Below are 20,996 nucleotides of genomic sequence, written 5' to 3' on the forward strand. Positions count from 1 at the left end.
CAGAGAGAAAGGGGGGAAACAGGATTCCTTCTGAGCAGAGAGCCCAATGTGGGGCTCAATCCCAGGACCCTGAGATCATGACCTGAGCCGAAGGCAGAGGCTTAACCCACTGAGACACCCAAGCACCTCTATTTTTCAACTTTTTAAAGGTATTTCAGGTCCTTGCATTTTCATGTGTGTTTTAGAATTATCTTGCCAATGTCTACAAAAACACCTGTTGGGATTGTGTCTGGAATTTGAACCCAAAGATCAATTTGGGGTGAATTATCATCTTAAGAATATTAAACGTTCTGATCTTGGCGCATGTTCCAAGTCTTCATTTAGTTAAATACTCTTTAATTTCTCTCAGTCGTATTTTATAATTTTCAATGTTTATGTCTTGCACATTTTCCCCCGGATACAACCTTAAGTATTCAGTATTTTTAATATAATTGTAACTTGTGCTGTTTAATTTCAATTTCTGATTGTTAGTTGCTGGTGTATAGAAAGTAGTTTATTTTTTCATATTGACTTAAAATCAGTTACCAGTACTAGTAGTGCTTTTGTAAATTCTATTGCATTTTCTGCATGGACAATAATATGGTCTTCAAATAAAGACAGACAGACTGCATGTTTTTTATTTCTTTTTCTTGCCTTGTATAATGAGGGGGGAAAAGTCTTATATAATACTTGTGTGACAAGCCCTCCATTAACCTTTAACATTTCTTATAGTATAGTCTGGTGGTGATGAATGCTTTTCAGCTTTTGTATGTCTGAACAATCTTTGTATTACCTTCATTGGAAAGATATTTTCACTGGATAGAAGATTCTAATTTGACAAATTTTTTTTTCTTTCAGTACAAAATACTTTCACCTGCCATCTTGCATGCTTTGTTTTTTCCAGCAAATCAGTCATTTTCTTGATGGTTGTTCCTCTGTATAACATGACTTTTTCCCTCTGGCTGCTTTACTTATTTTATTTTTTCCTCCGGCTGCTTTAAAGATTTCTTATGTATCACTGATTTTGAGCAAAATGATTATACTGTGCCTTGGTGTAGCTTTCTTCATGTTTTTGTGGTTGAGGTCCTCTTATATTCCTGGAGCTTTCACAATCAAGCTTGGACAATTTTCTAACATTGTTTCTTCAAATCTGTCTTTTGCTCCTCTCGCTTGAGGGCTCTGATTACATGTGTATTAGACCACTTGATGTTGTCCCAGTGATGCCTTTTTCACTGGTTCTAATTTATTTTTCTGTCTCAGGTTTCTTTCATATACTTTATATTGTTATGTCTTGAAACTCTTTAATCTTTTCTTCCATAATGGCTTATTTGCTGTTAATTATAGGCAGCATATTTTTCATGTCATGCTTTGTAGTTTTTATCTCTAAAAGTTTGATTTGATTACTTTAAAAATATCTTTCCTATCTCCACTTAATTTTTTTAACACATGGAATATAACTGTAATTACTCTTAATATCTTCATCTGCTAATGTTTCTGTCAGTTCTGGAGCCATTCCAAGTGATGTTTCTTCTCATTATGGGTCATAATGTCTAGTTTTTTAGCATGACTGGTAGTCTTCGACTGGATGTCAGACAGTGAATTTTCCCTTGCTGGAGACTGGTTATTTTTGTATTTCATGAAATGTTCTTTTTTTTTTTTTTTTAAGATTTTATTTATTTATTTGACAGAGAGAGAGAGAGAGATCACAAGTAGGCAGAGAGGCAGGCAGGGGGGTGGGTGGGAAACAGACCCTCAGCAGAGCAGAGCCTGATGTGGGGCTTGATCCCAGGACCCTGAGATCATGACCTGAGCCGAAGGCAGATAATCCACTGAGCCACCCAGGCACCCCTGTATTTCATGAAATATTCTTGAGCTTCATTCTGGATACAATTATATTACACAGAAAGAGTGTGATAATCTAGGGTCTTACTTCTGTGAATTGTTTGGGTGCCAGTAGAGCCATATTTATTCTAGGGCTAATGATCCCTCACTACTGACGTAAGACTTTCTTTCTTTCTTTTTTTTTAAGATGTATGTATTTATTTATTTGATAGAGAAAGAGAGAGATCACAAGTAAGCAGAGAGGGAGGCAGAGGGAGAAGGGGGGAAGCAGGCTCCCTGTTGAGCAGAGAGCCTGATGCAGAGCTCAATTCCAGGACCCTGAGATCATGACCTGAGCCGAAGGCAGAGGCTTAACCCACTGTGCCACCCAGGCTCAGCCACCCAGACTTTCTGTACTACACCCCTATGAATTATGGGGTTTTCTGATCTGGCTGGTGAGAATAGCACTATTTCCAGTTTGCTATGGACATGAGTACCATTTGCTCTAATCTTTTTTTTATGGGGGGGGAGAGTGGTCAGTGAGAAAGCTTTATTTTAACAACCACATATAGAAAGTGGGCTTTATTTATTTTATTTTTTATTAACATATAAGTTATTATAATCCTTTTGAATGTGTTGCTCAGTAATCTTCTAAATACTCAAAGGGGATATTTCACATATCTGTTGAGCTCTTTATCCATGTTTTCTCTTCTCCATTATTCTCAAACTCACCTGCCTTGGTCTCCCTATACTCTGAGCTTTATCTCTTCTAAATATGGAAGTCAGGTTCTGCTTAGGTTCTCTCTCCTTCCACCATATTCTGGAAACTCTCTCAAGGAAATAAGTTGGGGAAACCACAGCACTCACTTCATTCCTTACCAGCTTCTTAAATCTTTTTTTTTTTTTTTAATTTATTTGACAGATAGAGATCACAAGTAGGCAGAGAAGCAGGTAGAGAGCGAGGAGGAAACAGGCTCCCTGCTGAGCAGAGAGCCCAATGAGGGGCTCAATTCCAGGATCCTGGGATCATGACCTGAGTCAAAAACAGATGCTTAACCCACTGAGCCACCCAGGCACCCAGCTTCTCAAAGATCACTCTCTTTATTGCCTAATCTTCAGTGTCTTAAAAAAACATTGTTTCAAAAACTGTTGTTATTGTATATTTCAAGCAGAAGGATACATTTAATCTCCATTATTCCATGTTAGCTGGTAGTGGAAGTCCTATTTTTGCATTCTTTTATTTTTTTTTAAGATTTTATTTACTTATTTGACAAAGAGAGATCACAAGTAGATGGAGAGGCAGGCAGAGAGAGAGAGAGAGAGAGAGAGGGAAGCAGGCTCCCTGCTGAGCAGAGAGCCCCATGCGGGACTTGATCCCAGGACCCTGAGATCATGACCTGAGCTGAAGGCAGCGGCTTAACCCACTGAGCCACCCAGGTGCCCCTATTTTTGCATTCTTAATGTTGATAATAAACACATTTTTAAAAAAAAAAAAATTTATCTCATAGAATTAAAGACAGGATGAATACCTTCTAAATTCTCAGACTAAAAAAAAAAATTGAAAATAAATAATTTGTAGGACTCTAACTTGTCCATGATATAATATCTATCAAAGATAAATGAGTTCACACACAAAATAAATGAATATAACTTTTGAATATATACAAAAAGTTTCTAAAGAAATACAAATTAGCAAAATTCAGCAGGATATTGAAATAACATGTCATGACAAAGAAATTGAAAATAATTTGGGAAATCTTTTAATATAGCAGCTCTCTTATGAAGTAGTTGAGAGCCTGAACTTTGAATTTAGACAAACCTGGTTAAAATTGCACTTCCTTGCTGTGTAATTTTGGGTATGTTCCTTAAGATCTCTGATCCACAGGTACCTTTTTCTTTCTTACAAATCTTACCTCACTGGTACTATGAGAAGGGTAAATGAAATGCTATATCGATAGACTCAGGGCAGAAATTTCAAATGCCACATATTTTTTAAGTTACTTTCTAGAACCACATGAAAATTACAAGATTAGTAGTAATCTGCTACAATCCTTAACTCTCCACAGAGTTTGTTTGTTTTTTTTTTTCCAGTGATGTGAACTCAGCTTTTACTCTGTACATTCCACTTTAACAAATGTAGATTATAGGGTTTGGAGTTAGGTGTAAAAGCATTTTATAAATCTAAGACTATTATATTGTTATACCACAAGTACAGTTTGATAGTTCACTCAGATGTTTATAAGACATGACTGAGCTCTAACGACATTCTGCAGATCAAATCTATAACCACTTACAGCTAAATTAGTACTTAGCCCATGATAACCCAGTGTCTTCTATCCCAGTCAAGAACAGATGACCTCCTTTAGAGTAGTTTCTCCTTATTGGAATCACTTTGGACAATAGCTTTTGATTCACTTAACTAATTCATGATTCATGCATGTATTAATTCATGCACATAGTGAATAGATATGTACTGATACCCAAGAAACACTACCCAGCCCTAAGCAAAGTGTTGAGTGGGATACAACGTAGCATGCTTGTTCCTAAGAAAAAACAACATGCAAAGAGAAAATAATAATATAAATGAAATTGAAATGAAAATTAGTGTTATAAAATAGATGAAATGAAATGAAAATAGTGTTATAAAATAGAAAACACAAGGAGCTACCTAGATATCATGGCAACTAATAAGTGCTGAGCTCAGAGGAGGACGGTTTGCTGAGGGCTGGAGTGGTCAGGGGAAGCTGCACATAGACAGTGGCTGCTGAGCCACTGATTTAAAGGCTGAGGGTAGGTGTGCCTGGGTGGCTTAGTCATTTAAGTGTCTGACCCTTGATGTCAGCTCAGGTCATGATCTCAGGGTCCTACAGTCCTGGGATGGAGCCCCACATCAGGCTCTATACTGCTTAAGGATTTTCTCTCTCCCTCTGCCCCCCACCCCCGCTTGATTTCTCCCTCTCTCTCTCCCTCTGAAATAAATAAATAAATCTTTTAAAAAATCAAATAAAAAAGGCTGAGTGCAGGGTGAGCCTGTGGAGATAAAGTTATGTTGGAGGAACACTGTGAAGTGAGCTAAAGCAAGGAGGCCCAAGATACATTCCACAATATCAGAGGCAATGAGTAGACCATGGTTGACCCATGTGGCTGGTATATACGAACCTGTGGGAAAGTAAAAGGGATAGTTCTGGAAAAATTAGTTCAAGTGGAAGATTTTAACCTATAAGCACTGAGGAATGTGGTAGAGTTTGCTAACTGACACCTATACCAATTTCTCCTCCTTCTATGGTCATAGAACTTCTTAGCTCAACTGGATACATGGGTTTCTGGAACAAAAACTATCCCTTTAGAGCTTTGAGATGTGAATGGGCGTGATGTGTGTTTCTGTGTGTGCCCGTAAAGGAAAGAAGCATGTTTCCTCCCATTCCACTTTCCCCTTTCTTCAGCCTGTATGTGTAAGTAGAGTGTGCCATGTGGGACCATGTGAGCCAGGGAAATGCTTTAGCACAGCCGAGCAGCAGGAGAGAAGGCCTTGACTCCTTGGGCTACTCATGCATGTATGTTTTATAACTCATAAACTCACTTCTATTTTGTTTCAGACCCTGTATTGCAGCCACACCTGGGTGCTGAGTTATTGCTTCCATGTAATGGACACTTAGTCGGGCAAGACCTAGGATAGTCAGTCATTTCTGACCTTCATGTAGCCCAAAGGGCCACATAAATGACACAGGCACGAATGAGCTCGAAAGCTCTGTCTTAATTCAAACAAAAAACTCCTGGAAGTGTTTGAATAAGGAAGTGATATGATCGGAATTTTGTTTTATAAGAAATGAGTGACATAGCAAATCAGTGTTGCCTGGGGCTAGAAATGGGGATTGTTGAGTTTTACAGCAAAGTCATGAGGTGCAACTTTTTTGAAATAATGAGATGTTCTACACCTCAGTTGTGGCTGTAGTTATAGGCAAGTATATATTTGCAAAACTAGTACTTAAAACATGTGAGATATATATATCTTACCTAAATAAAGTTGATTAAAGAAATTAATTTGGGGCACCTGGTTGGTTCAGTCTGTTAAGAATCTGCCTCTTGATTTTGGCTCAGGTCATGATCTCGGGGTCATGAGATCAAGCCCCATATTGGGCTCCCTCCTCAGCGTGGAGTCTGTTTGAGATTCTCTCCCTCCTGCTTCCCTCGGCCCCTCTCCCTGCTCTTTCTTTCTCTCTAAAGTAAATAAGTAAATAAAATCTTTTTTTAAAAAAGAAATGAATTTGGCTGTGTATGCATGTAAGATGGATCAATGGGAGGAGACAAGAGGTGGGAGAAAAGAGAAGTGTATGGCTTCAATCAAAGCTTTAGATAGTTTGGACTTGTTCTGGGAAATAGTGGAAAGAATGAAATTAGAAAAAAACACTCATTCAGAGATGCATTGGGCCTGAGATGTTGATTGACCTGGAGGAGGATTCAGCTTTCTGTGGAAGGCAATGGCTGAATTTCACCGCAGGCTGATGGAGATGCCATGTCCCAACGTGGTGAGGGGGGCAGTTTAGAGCACTACCGCTCACTAGTAAAAACCACTTCCTCCGTCTGTCTGAGTCCCTCTTCTTCTTCATTTGTAAAATGAAGATCACAATGCCTGTAGACTGCAAAAAAGTTGTAGAGAGCTGAGAAAAATCTGTGTAATATACCTAGCACCTTGAGGCCTGGCCCTCGGTAGGCACCATGAATGCATAAGATGAAGAATGATCGCAATAACATATTCTAAGAGATAATAAATGGTTTTCAAGATGGTCATGACTGACTCTCCCATACATGCTTCTAAGAGATGCTTGAAGAAGAGGAAAAAAAACTCTGTTAACAGGAAAGCTGACTCCACTTGTAAATCACAGGGCGATCATTGGAAGTGGGGTTGGATAAGCAACACAGCACTTGGCAGTAATTCTTTTTTAAAGGGCGGCTCCTTTTGCCACAGAAGATTCCATGGTATGTTCATTTCTCTTTTCTTTACCTCGCTTGACACCTTCTCAGGAGTGGGAGTTCAGACAAAAGGAAGCTCTTGTAGCATCCCGCTTAAGATTCTTCTCGTATTGGATTTGGTTCTCTGCCCATTTTCTGTCAGGCTTTCTGAGATTAGAAAGAAATGCATACAAATTCTCAGGCTCGACAGTGAACTCTCTGGGCTCCAGACTGGAATTTACAGCTGCCTGAAGACATCTCCATCTGCAGGTCCTGCAGGCATGTCCGACTCAGTACGTCCCAAACAAATTAATTACCCTCCCACACACCCGCTCCTCCTCCAGTCTTCTATCTAGGTTAATGCCACTGCCAATGCACTAGCTACAAAATCCAGAAATTTCAGGTCTTTCACTCCTCATTCCATACTCAATCTGATGCCAATTTTTGTGGAGTCACCCTGGTGTAATTTAATGCAAACATTTTTTTTTTTTTTTTTTTAACTTTCATTGCCCTGGTGAGGATCCTTCTCTCTCCAGGACCACAGCAGCAGCCATCTAGTCAGCCCTCTGCCACAGTCTGGAGTGTTCTAGAACCTGGAGTGGCCGGTGCCTGCACAAGATAAAGAATGGCCACCCCATGGGGTTGCAGGATTCTTGCACCTGTCTCACAGCACCCGGCCTTCACTCACCGGCTCTTCTGGTTAAATTCCTGAAAGACAAATCGCTTCTTCTGAAAATACGTCAATGACCCCCCGCTTAGCTTATGAAGTGAAGTTCAAAAACCTAAATTTCACCCATTTCCTTTTCCATGGTAGCTCTCCAAGCATCCTGTGCTCTGTCTAACCACATGAAAGGATAAGCTCCACCCGCCAGAGAATACACACTTTTTTTTTTTTAAGATTTTATTTATTCATTGGACAGACAGAGATGACAAGTAGGCAGAGAGGCGGTCAGAGAAGAGGAGGAAGCAGGCTCCCTGCTGAGCAGAGAGCCCGATGTGGGGCTCGATCCCAGAACCCTGGAACCATGACCTGAGCCGAAGGCAGAGGCCTTAACCCACTGAGCCACCCAGGCGCCCCGATAATACACACTTTTTAACTTCAGAGTCATGGAATGTTCTCCGTGGGTTAGGGAAACCTCACTCTTCCTTCCTGACTCAGCTGGAAAGCCACCTTTTTGGTGGAGCTGCCTTACTTCCCCTCTTCTCAGCCTCCTATTCCCTCCACGACCCCACTCACTGTGTCTTCTCCTATGAATTTCATCTGTGATCAGCATGAGCGTCTCGCCACCAGATCATACAGGGCTTGAGAACAGACACTGTCTCCTCTTATCAATTCTGAATCTCCAGGAGACTCTGAATGGACTATTAACTAGCCTGAAAATAGTCTTAAATTTTTACTTTAAAAACGTGGTGATTTTTGAAAAAGAAAAGCTTATGAAAAAACTCCCCCCAAAATACTTAGCAATTTTGTTTGCAGCATACCCAAACAGTGAGCTCCTTCAGCGCTCCCATAGTCAATAGACTTTTTAAGGTGTCTGGCAGCTGTTATTCCAGCTGCACGCACCCCCCTCCCCCCTAAGAGGTCTGCGTCGACCACCCCTCCCAAAACGGCGTTTCTTCCTTCTCCGTAAGCCAGTACAGTCTATATAAGATCATTGCCTAAATTTATGCTGGCTGTTCTAGAGTACTAAATCAGGTGATAAATCAAAACATCAGAAGTCTAAAAATGGAGAAATTGACTTTTATTTATAATTTGAGGATTTTTTTTTTTTTAACTGAAGTCAACACAATATATGCCTGTTCTTTCTGTCCCTGAGACACATCAACAAAATAAGCAGGTGTTCAGGGGCACCGGGGTGGCTCCGTAGGTTAAATGTTTGTCTGTCTTCTGCTCAGGTCATGATCTCGGGGTCCTGGGTTCGAGCTCCATATGGGGTTCCCTGCTCCATGGGGAGCCTGCTTCTCCCTCTCCCCCTGACGCTCCCCCTGCTTGTGATGGCTCACTCTCTGTCAAAAAAATAAATAAAATCTTAAAAAAAGAAAAGCAGCTTTTTGGATAATTTGACCATTATCCAAATAATTCAAATACTACTCATAGCTGTCTCAATTTTAGGTGAAGTTATGGGGAGGAGGGTATTGAGGAAATTATAAAAAGGGATGCTTTTGGTTCTGAATGAGCAAAGGATTTACTCAATTTTCAATTCAACCCATGGAGGAGATGAAATCTGGCAGGTGGTTTCAAATAGTGCTTTTCTTAGGCTCATTTTCTTCTAAAAATTACTTTAAGAGACTGGGATGTAAAACATTGAGAAGATAAATTAGCATGAATGTGCATATTTTTATATTATAGAAAAAAGGTGCATTATTTATTGTTTAACTCAAAAACAAACCTGAAAAGTAAATGGGTATCTTTTCATCTTTCTTCACTGAAGATGCATCCTCTTACAGACTAGCTCCAGAGTCTAGAAATCATTATTGTCACTTTACTCAGTGATTTCTTTTTTTTTTTTTAAGATTTTATTTATTTATTCTACAGACAGAGATCACAAGTAGGCAGAGAGGCAGGCAGAGAGAGAAGAGGGGGAAGCAGTCTCCCTGCTGAGCAGGGACCCCCATGCGGGGCTGGATCCCAGGACCCTGGGATCATGACCTGAGCTGAAGGCAGAGGCTTTAACCTACTGAGCCACCCCGGTGCCCCTCAGTGATTTCTTCTTATATTTCTCTCCCCTTGCTAATCCTGTTGAGTGGTAAACATGCTTATAATGTATAAAAATTAGAGACAAATTAATACTCTCTAGAAAATATTTATTGACACATTTTAATTTTCTTTCCATTTTCTGAGAAATGAACGTAATACACAAAATACAGTAAAATGCACTTTCCCCATTTCAAATAAATATATTTTACTCTCATAAAAAATTTAATAATCTGTGTAATTCACCACAGTATCTTAATCAGTGAAATAAAGCAAAGTATATCTCTAGTTAAATTGTCACTTATTTTAATGATTCTAATGGCAATTTTCTGGAGAAAAAGAACACTATTCTCTGCAGAATTATATTCGGACTTGTAGACTATTTCCTCTTGTTTGGAGAAGACAAAGGTGAACTGATTTTAAAAAGTGTTGAGTGTCAGAAAGGGCCTTAGTTTGGGAGAAAGGTAACATCCAAGATTGTGCTGAATGAACTACATTGTGTGTAAGCTTTCTTGTTAATACTTCCTAGAGACCAGACTACATTCTGAATTATAATGATTCCTATGCATCACACGGGCAATTTTTCAAAATTAGTGGTTAAGTATTTAAGTTAACAGTTATGTACGTAATACAAGCCCAAGATGGAATTTTAAAGCTCTATTAACAGGAAAGGTTAAAAATAATGGTGCTATACAGGACAATTTTATCCTTTTCACTCACACTTGTTATTCTTAACATTATAAGAACTGAAATCTACGGAATTTTACAGACTTAACACAGACTCTTATATACAAATAGATCCCTGATCAGTTTAAGACAATGTGTTAATTTGTTCTTGTAAGTAATAAGAATATTTTAAGTAGCCAGAAAAAAAATCAGATTTAGGTAGTCACCAATCTTCAGAGTTTACTTATGTATAATCTACCCACTCTCAAAAGAATATGTCACCAAATAATATAGTTCATTAATACTGCCTAATTTCCCATGTTAGAAGTTCATTGCTATTTGATATACTAGCAAGTTTATGGAAGTAAATAAAACTTTACTGTAGCCCCAAATCCATCATAGCTTAACTTGTTTACATGGCTTCAGAAATGTTGGTCAAACTATGCCAAAGTCTAAGCCTCAAAGCATAATTGTGTTCAGTAAAAATCTTATACGGCTATAAAGTGGGTATTAGATCTGTCCTCAGCATTATAAAGGGCATCAACCATTGTCCAGGGGGTGACTTATAAAATGGAATTTTCCCTCTTTATTTTAAAGGGTAGAAAATTCTATGCTTAGTCATTCCTTTATGGCCACATTTTTATTTCTACACATTTCTGAAACAGATAAGTGTGTGCTCAAAAATTCACAAGTCCAATAAAATGAATTTGTGGTTTCCTTCTTGGACATTCTCTACAATTCCTCCATCTCAAAGTGTGTAGTAAAGCTGTTTGCCATTGATGTGTGTTCAAAGATCCTCGACAGGCTGGGTTTCAACAGTTCCACTGAGTGACATGACAGGTGCTGAGTCGTGTCATTCTTCAGGGACATCATCTGGTCTGTCCCAGGCTCCCTTCTATCATAATAAAGAGCCCAGAGCAGAGTAATGGTGAGAATCATGGCCAAGATTTGTGTCACACCAATGGAGACACCCAGAAACCTTAGCACCTGTAGTTGTTTGGTTCCTCTCAAGAAGGAATACATTTTCTTCCCACAACCCTGTAAAAGAGATAACACAGTATTACTTTGGGAGGCATTACAGAGGGCCAAAACAATGAAAACAAACAATCTACATCAGTTCATGGAACCAAACAACTTGAATCATGAAAGTTTAACACAGTGACTCTCGATAGGGAACACCTCTGAGAAACCAGAGGGCAGATGGAGGTGAGCCTGCCCAGGGGATTCTGTTGAGCTCAGTCCTTCTTCTGTCTTCCTCACAACCGGAAATTGAAAACCACTGGCATAAAACATGACTAGAGCAGGGGTTGGTAAACTCCTTTTTTTGTAAAGGGTCAGATAGTCGATCTTTTAGTCTTTGCTGGCTGTATGGTTTCTATGGCAACTGCTCACCTCTGCCACTGTAACCAGAAAGCCACCATAGACAGTATGTAAATGAACGCACATGGCAGCGTTCCAGCGAAACCTCATGAACAACAACAAAAAAGCAGTAGGCCAGATTTGGGGCACAGGCCATAGATTGCTGACCCCTGATAAAGAGTAATCCAAATTTTCAAAAATGATGTTTCCTTACTATTATTTGTGTTTACTGTTAGATGATAGCTCATTTGGTCAGAGACTTTCCCCCCAAGGATCAGGAATGTTTGCCCAGTCTACTACTGAAATACGCTGGTGGGCAGAAGTCCATCTCTTCCCTTTCCCCAACTCCACATGTACCCACTTCTTCCCAGTGCCTGCAGAAGTACACTTCTGGTGGGGGGGGGGGGAAAGGATGGATTTCTCGTATAACATCAAGTTCTAGTTCCACCAGATAAGGGTTTGAAAGAATCTTTAGCTCCCCTACACACTAAAGACACCTGACTTCATTTGCTTGTATTTAGTTTTATGTATAAAAAACTATGGAGTACCTGTGATAAATAGAAGAGAATTCTGAAAGAAGAGAAGAGGGGGCGAAAAAAAGAACTATAATCAAGGATCATGGGACGGGTGGGGCAAGGAAAGGCGGGAGAATGTGACTAACAATTGCCATAAGATACTTCTCCAGTGAACAAAGCCTGGGGAACATGCCATGTCTCCAACTGAATCCACAACAAAGAAATGATAATTCATTCTTCTAAAGTGAAGTTCATTCTAAATGAAGGTGAGAATCTAGGAAAGAATTTTAGAATGGTACATTTCAAGAAGTTTGAAGATTCTGAGATTTTACTCTATTTGGAAGCAAACAATTTCACTTGTCGCAGTTTCATGAGCTTCTGGCAGAAGACAGAGACCAGAGACTTTATTACTCATAACAATAGCAACAGCCAGAGTATGTGGCAGTTCCTGGAGATCCGAGGACAACACAGAGACAGCCACATGATGCCTGCATATGCAGCAGGTTGTGTGATGGAGGAGAACCCTCAAGTTTTGGGAACCCTAATCTTTCACAGTAGGCAGTAAACATACTTGTCCTTTGCTTTGAAGAAAGACATTATCTTTCTCATACTACACAGTAAATAAACCCACCCTTTACTCTGGAGGGAGACACTATCTCTACCTTCAAGGCTGTTTTCTGTGCAAAAACCCTTGAAAAGAGGGGCGCCTGATTGGCTCAGTCAGTTAAGTGTCTGATTCTTGAGTTTGGCTCAGGTCATGATCTCAGGGCCATGAGATCAAGTTCTGTGTCTGGTTCCAGGCTCAGCTGGAGTCTACTGTTCCTCTCCCTTTGCTCCTACCCCTGCTCATTCTCTCTCTCTCTCTCTCTCATATTAATTAATTAATTGAATTTAAAAGCCACCCTTGAAAAGATAGTCCAAAACAAACACATCCAGTGCTTCTATTCACAAGACAAGCAGAAATGCAAGAGAATCATGGAAAATTATCTCCCAACAAGAAGAACTTGACTTTTCAAAACTTTTCTTCTGAGTTTATGGTAACAGTGTCTCAGCCTGCTTACCCTACTGAGGCAACTACTTAAATAAAAAGACATTAATAATTAATTTGAAAATTGCCTCCTTGTTTGGAAAATTATCTCCCAACAAGAAGAACTTGACTTTTCAAAACTTTTCTTCTGAGTTTATGGTAACAGTGTCTCAGCCTGCTTACCCTACTGAGGCAACTACTTAAATAAAAAGACATTAATAATTAATTTGAAAATTGCCTCCTTGTTTTCTTCTCCAGATTCCACAAAGAACTCAATTAAATCAAGGAAAGCAAGACTACTGAATCAGTTGTTAATTTGTGCATTATACTGGAGAAGAATGAATAACACACAATTCTTATATTTCCAAAGACATTGATCAGTAACTTCACGCCCGTTAGTCATTATTCTCAAGAAACAAAAAATCATGTAAAACTAGCCAAAGACATATTTCTAGACAGTTTCCTGGTCAATCATGTAATGCAGATTAACAGCAAAAGATAAGCAAAGCATCATCAATTTTACCAAAAAGCAAAATCAAAATATTTAAAATTTAATACTAATTAACACTGGTTTAATAAAATCACTTCTCTGGCCATTTTCCTTTTTTACTACGCACACAAATATGCATGTACAGGCACATACACACATACACGCACAGACTTATTCTATGTGTTACAAAGAAAATTCACCAAAGTTCAAATCCTTTTCAAAGAGTTTCCTTCAGCTAAGCTCTCAGAGCCAACTCACTCTTATGTTTATGTGTGATTCTAACAAGCATCCTTGCATCTTACAGGATAGACTAAAAGTTAAGATCATGAACCACAGAGCCAGAATTCTGAATTTCAAATCCCTGCTCTCCTACTTTTAAGTTATGTGACTTTGGGCAAGTTATTTACTCTCTCTGCTTCAGTTTTCCCATCTGAAAAAGATAATAATAGTGCCTACCTACTTGGGATAGTGGGAAAATTGAGTGAATAAATATACTTAATTCTTAGAGTGGGGTCAGTCCATGGTAAGAGTCCAGGGCTTGTCAGTTTTGATCTGATGCGTTGGCCACTGAGTATTCATGAAACAGCCCTTGCTCCCAAGAGCCGTGGGGGCTAATGCTGTTTTTCAGGACAGTGAAGTCGTGATCTAAAATGATTTTTTGTCACTCAGACATTAGATCACTACCTTCTCATGAAGCAGAGAGGGCCACATTAAAGTGAGTTAAACTGAAAAGGTTTAGCTTCAAACATATGGATGGATACATTATTTAACCTCACTGCCAGTACCAGATCACCAGATCCATCTTTAGAAAAAAGAAATTGATACAAAATGGCTGTGGCTTATGTTTAGTTAATTCCTTACCTATATTCTCAGTACTTAGAGCAAAAATGGATGTTTAATAAGTAAATAAACAGTTAGAATAGACCTATCAATAATATTATAATAATTAAAATGAACTTGAGAATAAAATGTAAACCATCCAAGAAACACATACGGTGATGCTTCAATCCTGTGAAATGCTTTAAGTCAATTATCGCTTGATTTTTACCTTTTCAGTAGTCACTGCTATTTAAATTCTACCTAGATCATCTTCTTTTTCTTTTGGGGCACAATGTTATGAATGAGGCAGCGTTATCATGATATATAGGTCTTCTTATTAGCATAAGATCTCCTACCCCTTTTGAATAATTCATTCTAACTTTAAAAAGCTATAGGAAAGGTAATGTTTCTTTTTCCAATCTGTGAGTAAAATCAAGCAGAGACTGATAACTACAGTCTATTGTGTTTCATATTTTGGCTTTGGGGAGAGTCTGTTCTAATTATATTTTAAACAACCACATTTATAAAAAAGGGGTAGTAAATTATATCATCTGGGATGGTTTGGGAGATGTGATATACTAGTTAACACTGAATGTGCTAGAGTGGTAGGGGACTTTGGAAATTAATGAGCTCAACTTTTTAACCTTTAAAAATATGGTTAAAAAGCACTTCCAGAACAACATCAGCAAAACTGGCAGAGAAAGGACCCTCAATAGTCTCTCTTCCATATAAACAATGAAAGAACTAGCAAAATCAACTTTTTTAGAACTTTGAAAATTAACCAAAGTTTGTACCAATCTGAGGAGCATTATTCAAGAAAAGTACCTAAGTCTCAGTCAGATAGGCAAGCTCTGTCACATTTTAATTAGCTCTCTCCTATCCCCTCTACCCAGCCCTGCAGTAGCCTTGAAAATCAACAGCCCGTAATTATGGTGAAAACCAGTGGCCTGGAAGCCAGAGGCAACAGAATAGGATTGGAGCCCCTTCAAAGCCCCATCCTCAGAGAATTGTCATTATGAGTCCTATCTCGAGGTTCCCTGGAAGACCTCACTTGCAAGCTGTTTTTCTCTGAACCTGAGTTGGAGCACCACCAGCCCAATAGCCTTTTTCCTGAGGGTGTTTGTCAAAAGCAACCAGAGGAACACTGAGGTTGCCTGAGGCAGCGCATAATAACTGCACACGAGGAGCAAGTCAAAAAGCTTAAAAAGAAAATCTGGGGGAATGAGAAGTCCCCAGGGGCCTTCACACAGTTCTGGGATACTTGTGGGGATCTGCAAAGTTACACACCTGAGTCGAGCGGTGCTGCTGCCCAGGGCTATGTCCATGCTTAGGAAAGACCCAAAGGCACTAAGATCTTACCTCTGGCTAAATTTGAAGCTCTGTGCACCCTTGCCAGAGACTGGGCGGCTTACTGGTTCCAGGTAGCAACTGACCCCTACGTTAACTGAGCAGACTTCAGTGGCCACACATGACAAAGAATACAGAGTTCACAGAATTTGTTCAGGAAAGTTATTAAGGAACAAGAAAACAACCACCACAACAAACTCTGGGGTTATTATTTAAAAGGTCTCGTTCTCAACAATAACAAAAATTACAAGATATACAAAAAATAATAATAATAACAAGAAAGGATGGGTCATAGACACACAGAAAGAACTTTCAAAGAAAAGGTGCTTGTAATGAAAAAAATTCCCTGCCTCACGATACCATCCTGTCCACACTTGAAAACACTAATACTTCAACTTTTCCTTATTGGAACCTGTCTTCTTCTTCTTCTTCTTCTTCTTTTCTTTTTTCCATTTTTTTAAAGACTTTTTTATTTATTTGTCAGAGAGAGAGAGAGAGAGCAGCAGGCAGAGAGTGAGAAGCAGACTCCTGCTGAGCAGAGAGCCCAATGCAGGACTCAATCCCAGGACTCTGGGGTCATGACCTGAGCCTAAAGCAGACTCTTAACCGACTGAGCCACCCATGTGTCCCTGGAACCTGCCTTCTGAATGAGATGTGTTGGTCCTGGTTCTGCTCTCCAATGATCTCTTTTCCATAAAGTGGAGAGCGGTTATCTGAAGCCATCACTTTCTCTTGAACTACTCTCTTCTCCAAACTAAATATTCCTATTTCCCTCAAGTTTTCTAAATATATACACTGCATCAGCCTACTGAGCTCTTTCTGGATTGTGCTGATTTGGTCAATGTTACTCTGAAAATAACACTGATTTTTAACTTTAAAAAACTAGAAAATGCAGTACAATATTCAGACAACCAAGGCTGTTGTGAAAGTTTGGATTCCAAGCAAAAAGCTTTTCAGGTTCCCGAGAAGTGTGGACATGAGATTGTATCATATGACACATAGTCAGGACCTGGTCTCCTTCCGGATCTCAGGTCATAATCCCTAAAGACTATTTCCACATGGAGGTGGGCGATGGTTGCTTTTTCAAAGCGAACGTCTTAGGTTCCTTAATTTTTTATAACAATAGGTCAGCCCTATCACTACCTCATTTAGTTTAAAAAGCACATAGATAACCCCTCAAACCAGACAGAATTTTAGTACTTAAGTTTGTCATTAAAATTCGTTAAATAGAGGGGGTTGCCTGGATGGCTCAGTCAGTAGCATTTGCCTTAGGCTCGATTCATGATCCCAGGGTCCTGGGATGGAGCCCTGCTCAGGGAGCCTGCTTCTCCCTCTCCCTCCCCCTCTGGCCTTGCCCCCTGCTTTGGCTCTCTCTCGCTCCCTCTTTCTTCCTCTCCAATAAATAAGTAGAATCTTAAAAAAAAAAAGAAGAATTCCTTAAGTACAAATCTCTCTATACTGAATACAATTCTATATTTTCTGATGATGACCAGAAAGCATTGTAGCAACTTGCCGCATATCAAGCTTCATGCTGAATATCAGTGGATCATTTACACAATTACTTAAAGTTAGAGATTAACTTTCCAAAAGAACATTCCTCTTCTTGAGGACAGTGTTTTCCCAGATTCCTGTATAAGCACCGCCCTCCTCCGCCACGCTACACGCTTCATAGAAAGATCTCCAGGGCTGATGGTCCCTTCCACACATCATCCTTATTGAAGAGATTCAATCTGAACACAAGTTGTGAGCTTATTTTCACCCAGTCAGAGAGTCATACTTAAGGTTTACACTTCTCAGTGAAACTTGGACACTGTTGTTGAAAAACAAGACACCAAGTCTAGAGAAAAAAAAAAAAAAAACAACAGATGTGCCTCTCTATACATTCTATTGTACTATTCATAGAGACTTAGTTGCATAAACAAACATTTCTGTTGAGTGAGTCAAAGAGGAAACAGAAATGTTAGAGTTCAAAACTGCATTCCATTTCACAAAGGGGGTTTTATTCAGAATTGGAAAGAACTGAATTACACTTACTTGCTTTTCTCAAAATAAAATACTCAAAGTTGATTTACCTTGAATATTTTTCTTCCTAAACAAAGCTATGTTAGTCCTACATTAATAACTTCAGAAAATTCAAAGGTATGAATAAACATAATGGCTAACCTACTTTACTTGCTGAAATATTAAAATTCTGGTGAACTGTCAATTATAAATAATAACAGTACCTTTTTTCAGAGAAAAAAAAATCACTAATCCACCCATTTCCTAGAATCTGTTGGAAGGCATGTCAGGAGGCCTCATCTCACCTGAGGAAATGATATACTTGAAATTAGGCTCTGATCTATCTCCAAAATGATTTTCTAAAATTGGAAGAACCCCTTGGCTCTTTAGTACTCAATATTGACAGCCCACATTAAAAAAATTAAGCAGACTTGTAATCAGCTTATGAAGATAAGGTATAAATAAAATCTAGGTGCCAATACATGCCAGTATTGATATTTTTCTAATGGATGTTTGGTAATGACTTTAAAGTTTGAAATGACTGTGTTAATTATCAGGTACAAATATATAATCTTCAGCCTTATTTCTTCTAAAATCAAAAAAACTGAATGCAGTTCATGAGTCCATGAGATTTACACACAGGTTGGACCAAATGTTCTCCACTGATAACCATAAATGTTGCAGGGAAAGAAATGTTTCTTCAAAAAAAAATTAAATAGCAAGGAATAAAATTCACCATGGGACTTCCTCTTCTCTTAGGAGTAAGGTTAAGCAAACCAATGTATAGGAAATGCAGTAGAAAAAGTCTTCCTATTTCTTTTTCAAAAGATTTAATTTTAATTTTTTTTTTTCTTTTGAGAGAAAGACACAGCAGCGCTAGAGCGTGGGGGGGGGGGGCAAAGGGAGAGGGAGAAGCAGGTTCCCCTCTGAGTAGGGAGCCCAACTCTGGGCGGATCCCAGGATGCTGGGATCATGACCTGAGCCGAAGGCAGACACTTAACCGACTGAGCCACCCAGGCACCCAAAGTCTTCCTGTTTCTTAATGACAGTCCCTCATACCTTGTTTCTTTCTCACAATATTCCCATTGCATAGACAGAATCACCAAATTTAAAAGACTGCACGTACAGAACATTTTTCGTTTTTACAAAAAGACGTGGTTGTAAAGAGACAGCCCAGACAGCGCCGTCCTGGCCGGTGAGGCCCCCTCCAGCAGCGAGCTCTCCCTGCCTGAAGGAGCACAAGCACATTTCCAAGCTGCTCCTTCAAACAGTGTCTCTCATTGGGCCCTTTGGCCACCTAAATTCAACTGTAAGAAGGGGGAAGGTGTTAAAACAAGGGAGTGGGTAATCACGTGACGTCCCCAAAAACCTTGACCTGAAAATCTACTTTCAGCCAGCACAAATATATATAACAAGAAAATACATACTGTTTCTCTATTTACTCTCAGAACTGGGTGCAATTTGGCTGGTTAAAAATCTAATCATAGATCGTTAATTGTTCTATTTACTTTAATAAATACATTCATAACTTACATTTATCGTCATTACTGTCACTAGCTACCACCATGCATTGAAGATTTGTGTTTATTATTTGCCAAGTGGTTTGCTAAGAGTTTCTCATTAAGAAGCTCCATATCTTTGTACTACTAGAATGAGGTAGGTACTGTTATTATCTCATTCTACAAATAAAGACATTGTGGTTCACCAGGGAGAAAGAAGCTACAAGCACTCAGCTTGTCCCTCACCAGGTATCCCACATCTCAAAACTTTAGTGTCTAGGGGCACCTGAGTGGCTCAGTGGGTTAAGCCTCTGCCTTCAGCTCAGGTCATGATCTCAGGGTCCTGGGATTGAGCCCCGCATCGGGCTTTCTGCTCAGCAGTGAGCCTGCTTCCTCCTCTCTCTGCCTGCCTCTCTGCCTACTTGTGATCTCTCTCTCTCTGGCAAATAAATAAATAAAATCTTTAAAAAAAAAAAAAAACTTTAGTGTCTAAAAATACGGGGTTTGGAATCAAATAGATCTGAGCTCAGTCACTGACAAGCTATGACACGGGGTTGGGTCACTTAGCCTCATGTGCCTCACTTTTGTCATCTGTAAAATGGAGGTAATAATACTGAGCCTTCAAAGAAACATTTTAGAGCTCAAATAAGGTCCTGCATGTTTACAGAGCTCTATCACCGTGTATCTTATTTGAAAAATCTAAGGTGTGCTTTCCAATCCCTAATTTACTTTACCTCTCAGCTATGACTTGTAATATGTCATGTAAACAGATGCTGTTCTAGGGGTTTCACAGATGTTAATGCACTCTCCAAACAAAGCCTGAGCAGGGTACTTTGGTTATCCATATTTTGCAGCTGAGAAAAATTAAAAAACAAAACAAAACAAAACAAAACAGAGACACGAAAACCTTGCCCAAGGTCACACAGCTAGTAAGGGGCAAGCGAAGATTTAACCTCCAAAGTCTTCACTTCTGAACCAGGCTTCTTTACTAAGGAAACTCGTTCCAGGACACTGCTTTCCATTTCTCCTCTGCCCCCAATACGTGGGTCTCCCATAGGGGGTGCCATTTCCCAACTTTGTCCTCCAGTGCAGATCTCACACCAACGCTCTGTGGGACCTCATCATGCGCTCACTGCATCATCTACACTGACAATACCTGTAAACTGTTAGTCCCCCTTCCCTAGTCCTCCTCACTAGTGATTCTTCACAGTAATCAGTGTCCTCTGTGGGAACACAGCCTCCCAGCCGGAGACCCCACTTCCCAGCCTCCCTTGCAGCTAAGAAGCGCCAACTGAGCCTTCCCAATGGAACGGGAGCAGAGGCGACCAGAGCCGCGATGAATGTGTTGGATGCTCTCCTTCCCTCGCCCTCCTTCGACCCCCTGACTGGAACTGGAGAAAAAGAGGAGCAATTTTGGAAGACAGGTATTATAAAAAGATGAAGCTGTCTCACCATCCTGGGTTTCTGGATGAACCCATGCATCAGAGATGCCCAGCAGCCTGTCCCCCGTCCCCTCCCCCACCACCAGTTTATGGTTTACGGGACAAAAATAGACTCCCACCCTATTCAAGTCATTGCATTTGGAAGCAGCTCTTTCCCTGTATAGTCCACGCAAAATGCACATCTCTGCCCAAATTAGGTCTACGGCGTGTCACCTAATCACTCCCATGGCTCGCGTGCAACCGTTTCCTAGCTCTGTTCCCCGCCTGGAGACCCCGTCCTCCCCTCCACTCTGCTTCACAATGCCCACAGAATGATTCTGAAGCACAGACCTAAAATTGTTACTTTGGGACATACTTCTTTCAGGTCAAAATATTATAAATGGCTT

At 39.8% G+C, this 20,996-nt stretch overlaps 1 protein-coding gene across 3 annotated transcripts in view; it reads right to left on the reverse strand.

Annotated features, from left to right (window-relative positions):
* Positions 1-9,606: 9,606 nt before the first annotated feature.
* Positions 9,607-20,996, reverse strand: part of TSPAN12 (tetraspanin 12) — a 64,908-nt gene continuing 53,518 nt past the window's right edge. For all 3 annotated transcript variants that reach the window (XM_044246446.1, XM_044246447.1, XM_044246448.1), the window contains one exon: positions 9,607-11,149. In XM_044246446.1, coding sequence (XP_044102381.1) covers positions 10,844-11,149 — 306 coding nt within the window. In that variant the 3' untranslated portion in view covers positions 9,607-10,843. The remainder of the gene's footprint in view (positions 11,150-20,996) is intronic.

The sequence above is a fragment of the Neovison vison genome, chromosome 4 (genome assembly GCF_020171115.1).
Source record: "Neovison vison isolate M4711 chromosome 4, ASM_NN_V1, whole genome shotgun sequence".
Taxonomy (NCBI): Eukaryota; Metazoa; Chordata; class Mammalia; order Carnivora; family Mustelidae; genus Neogale; species Neogale vison.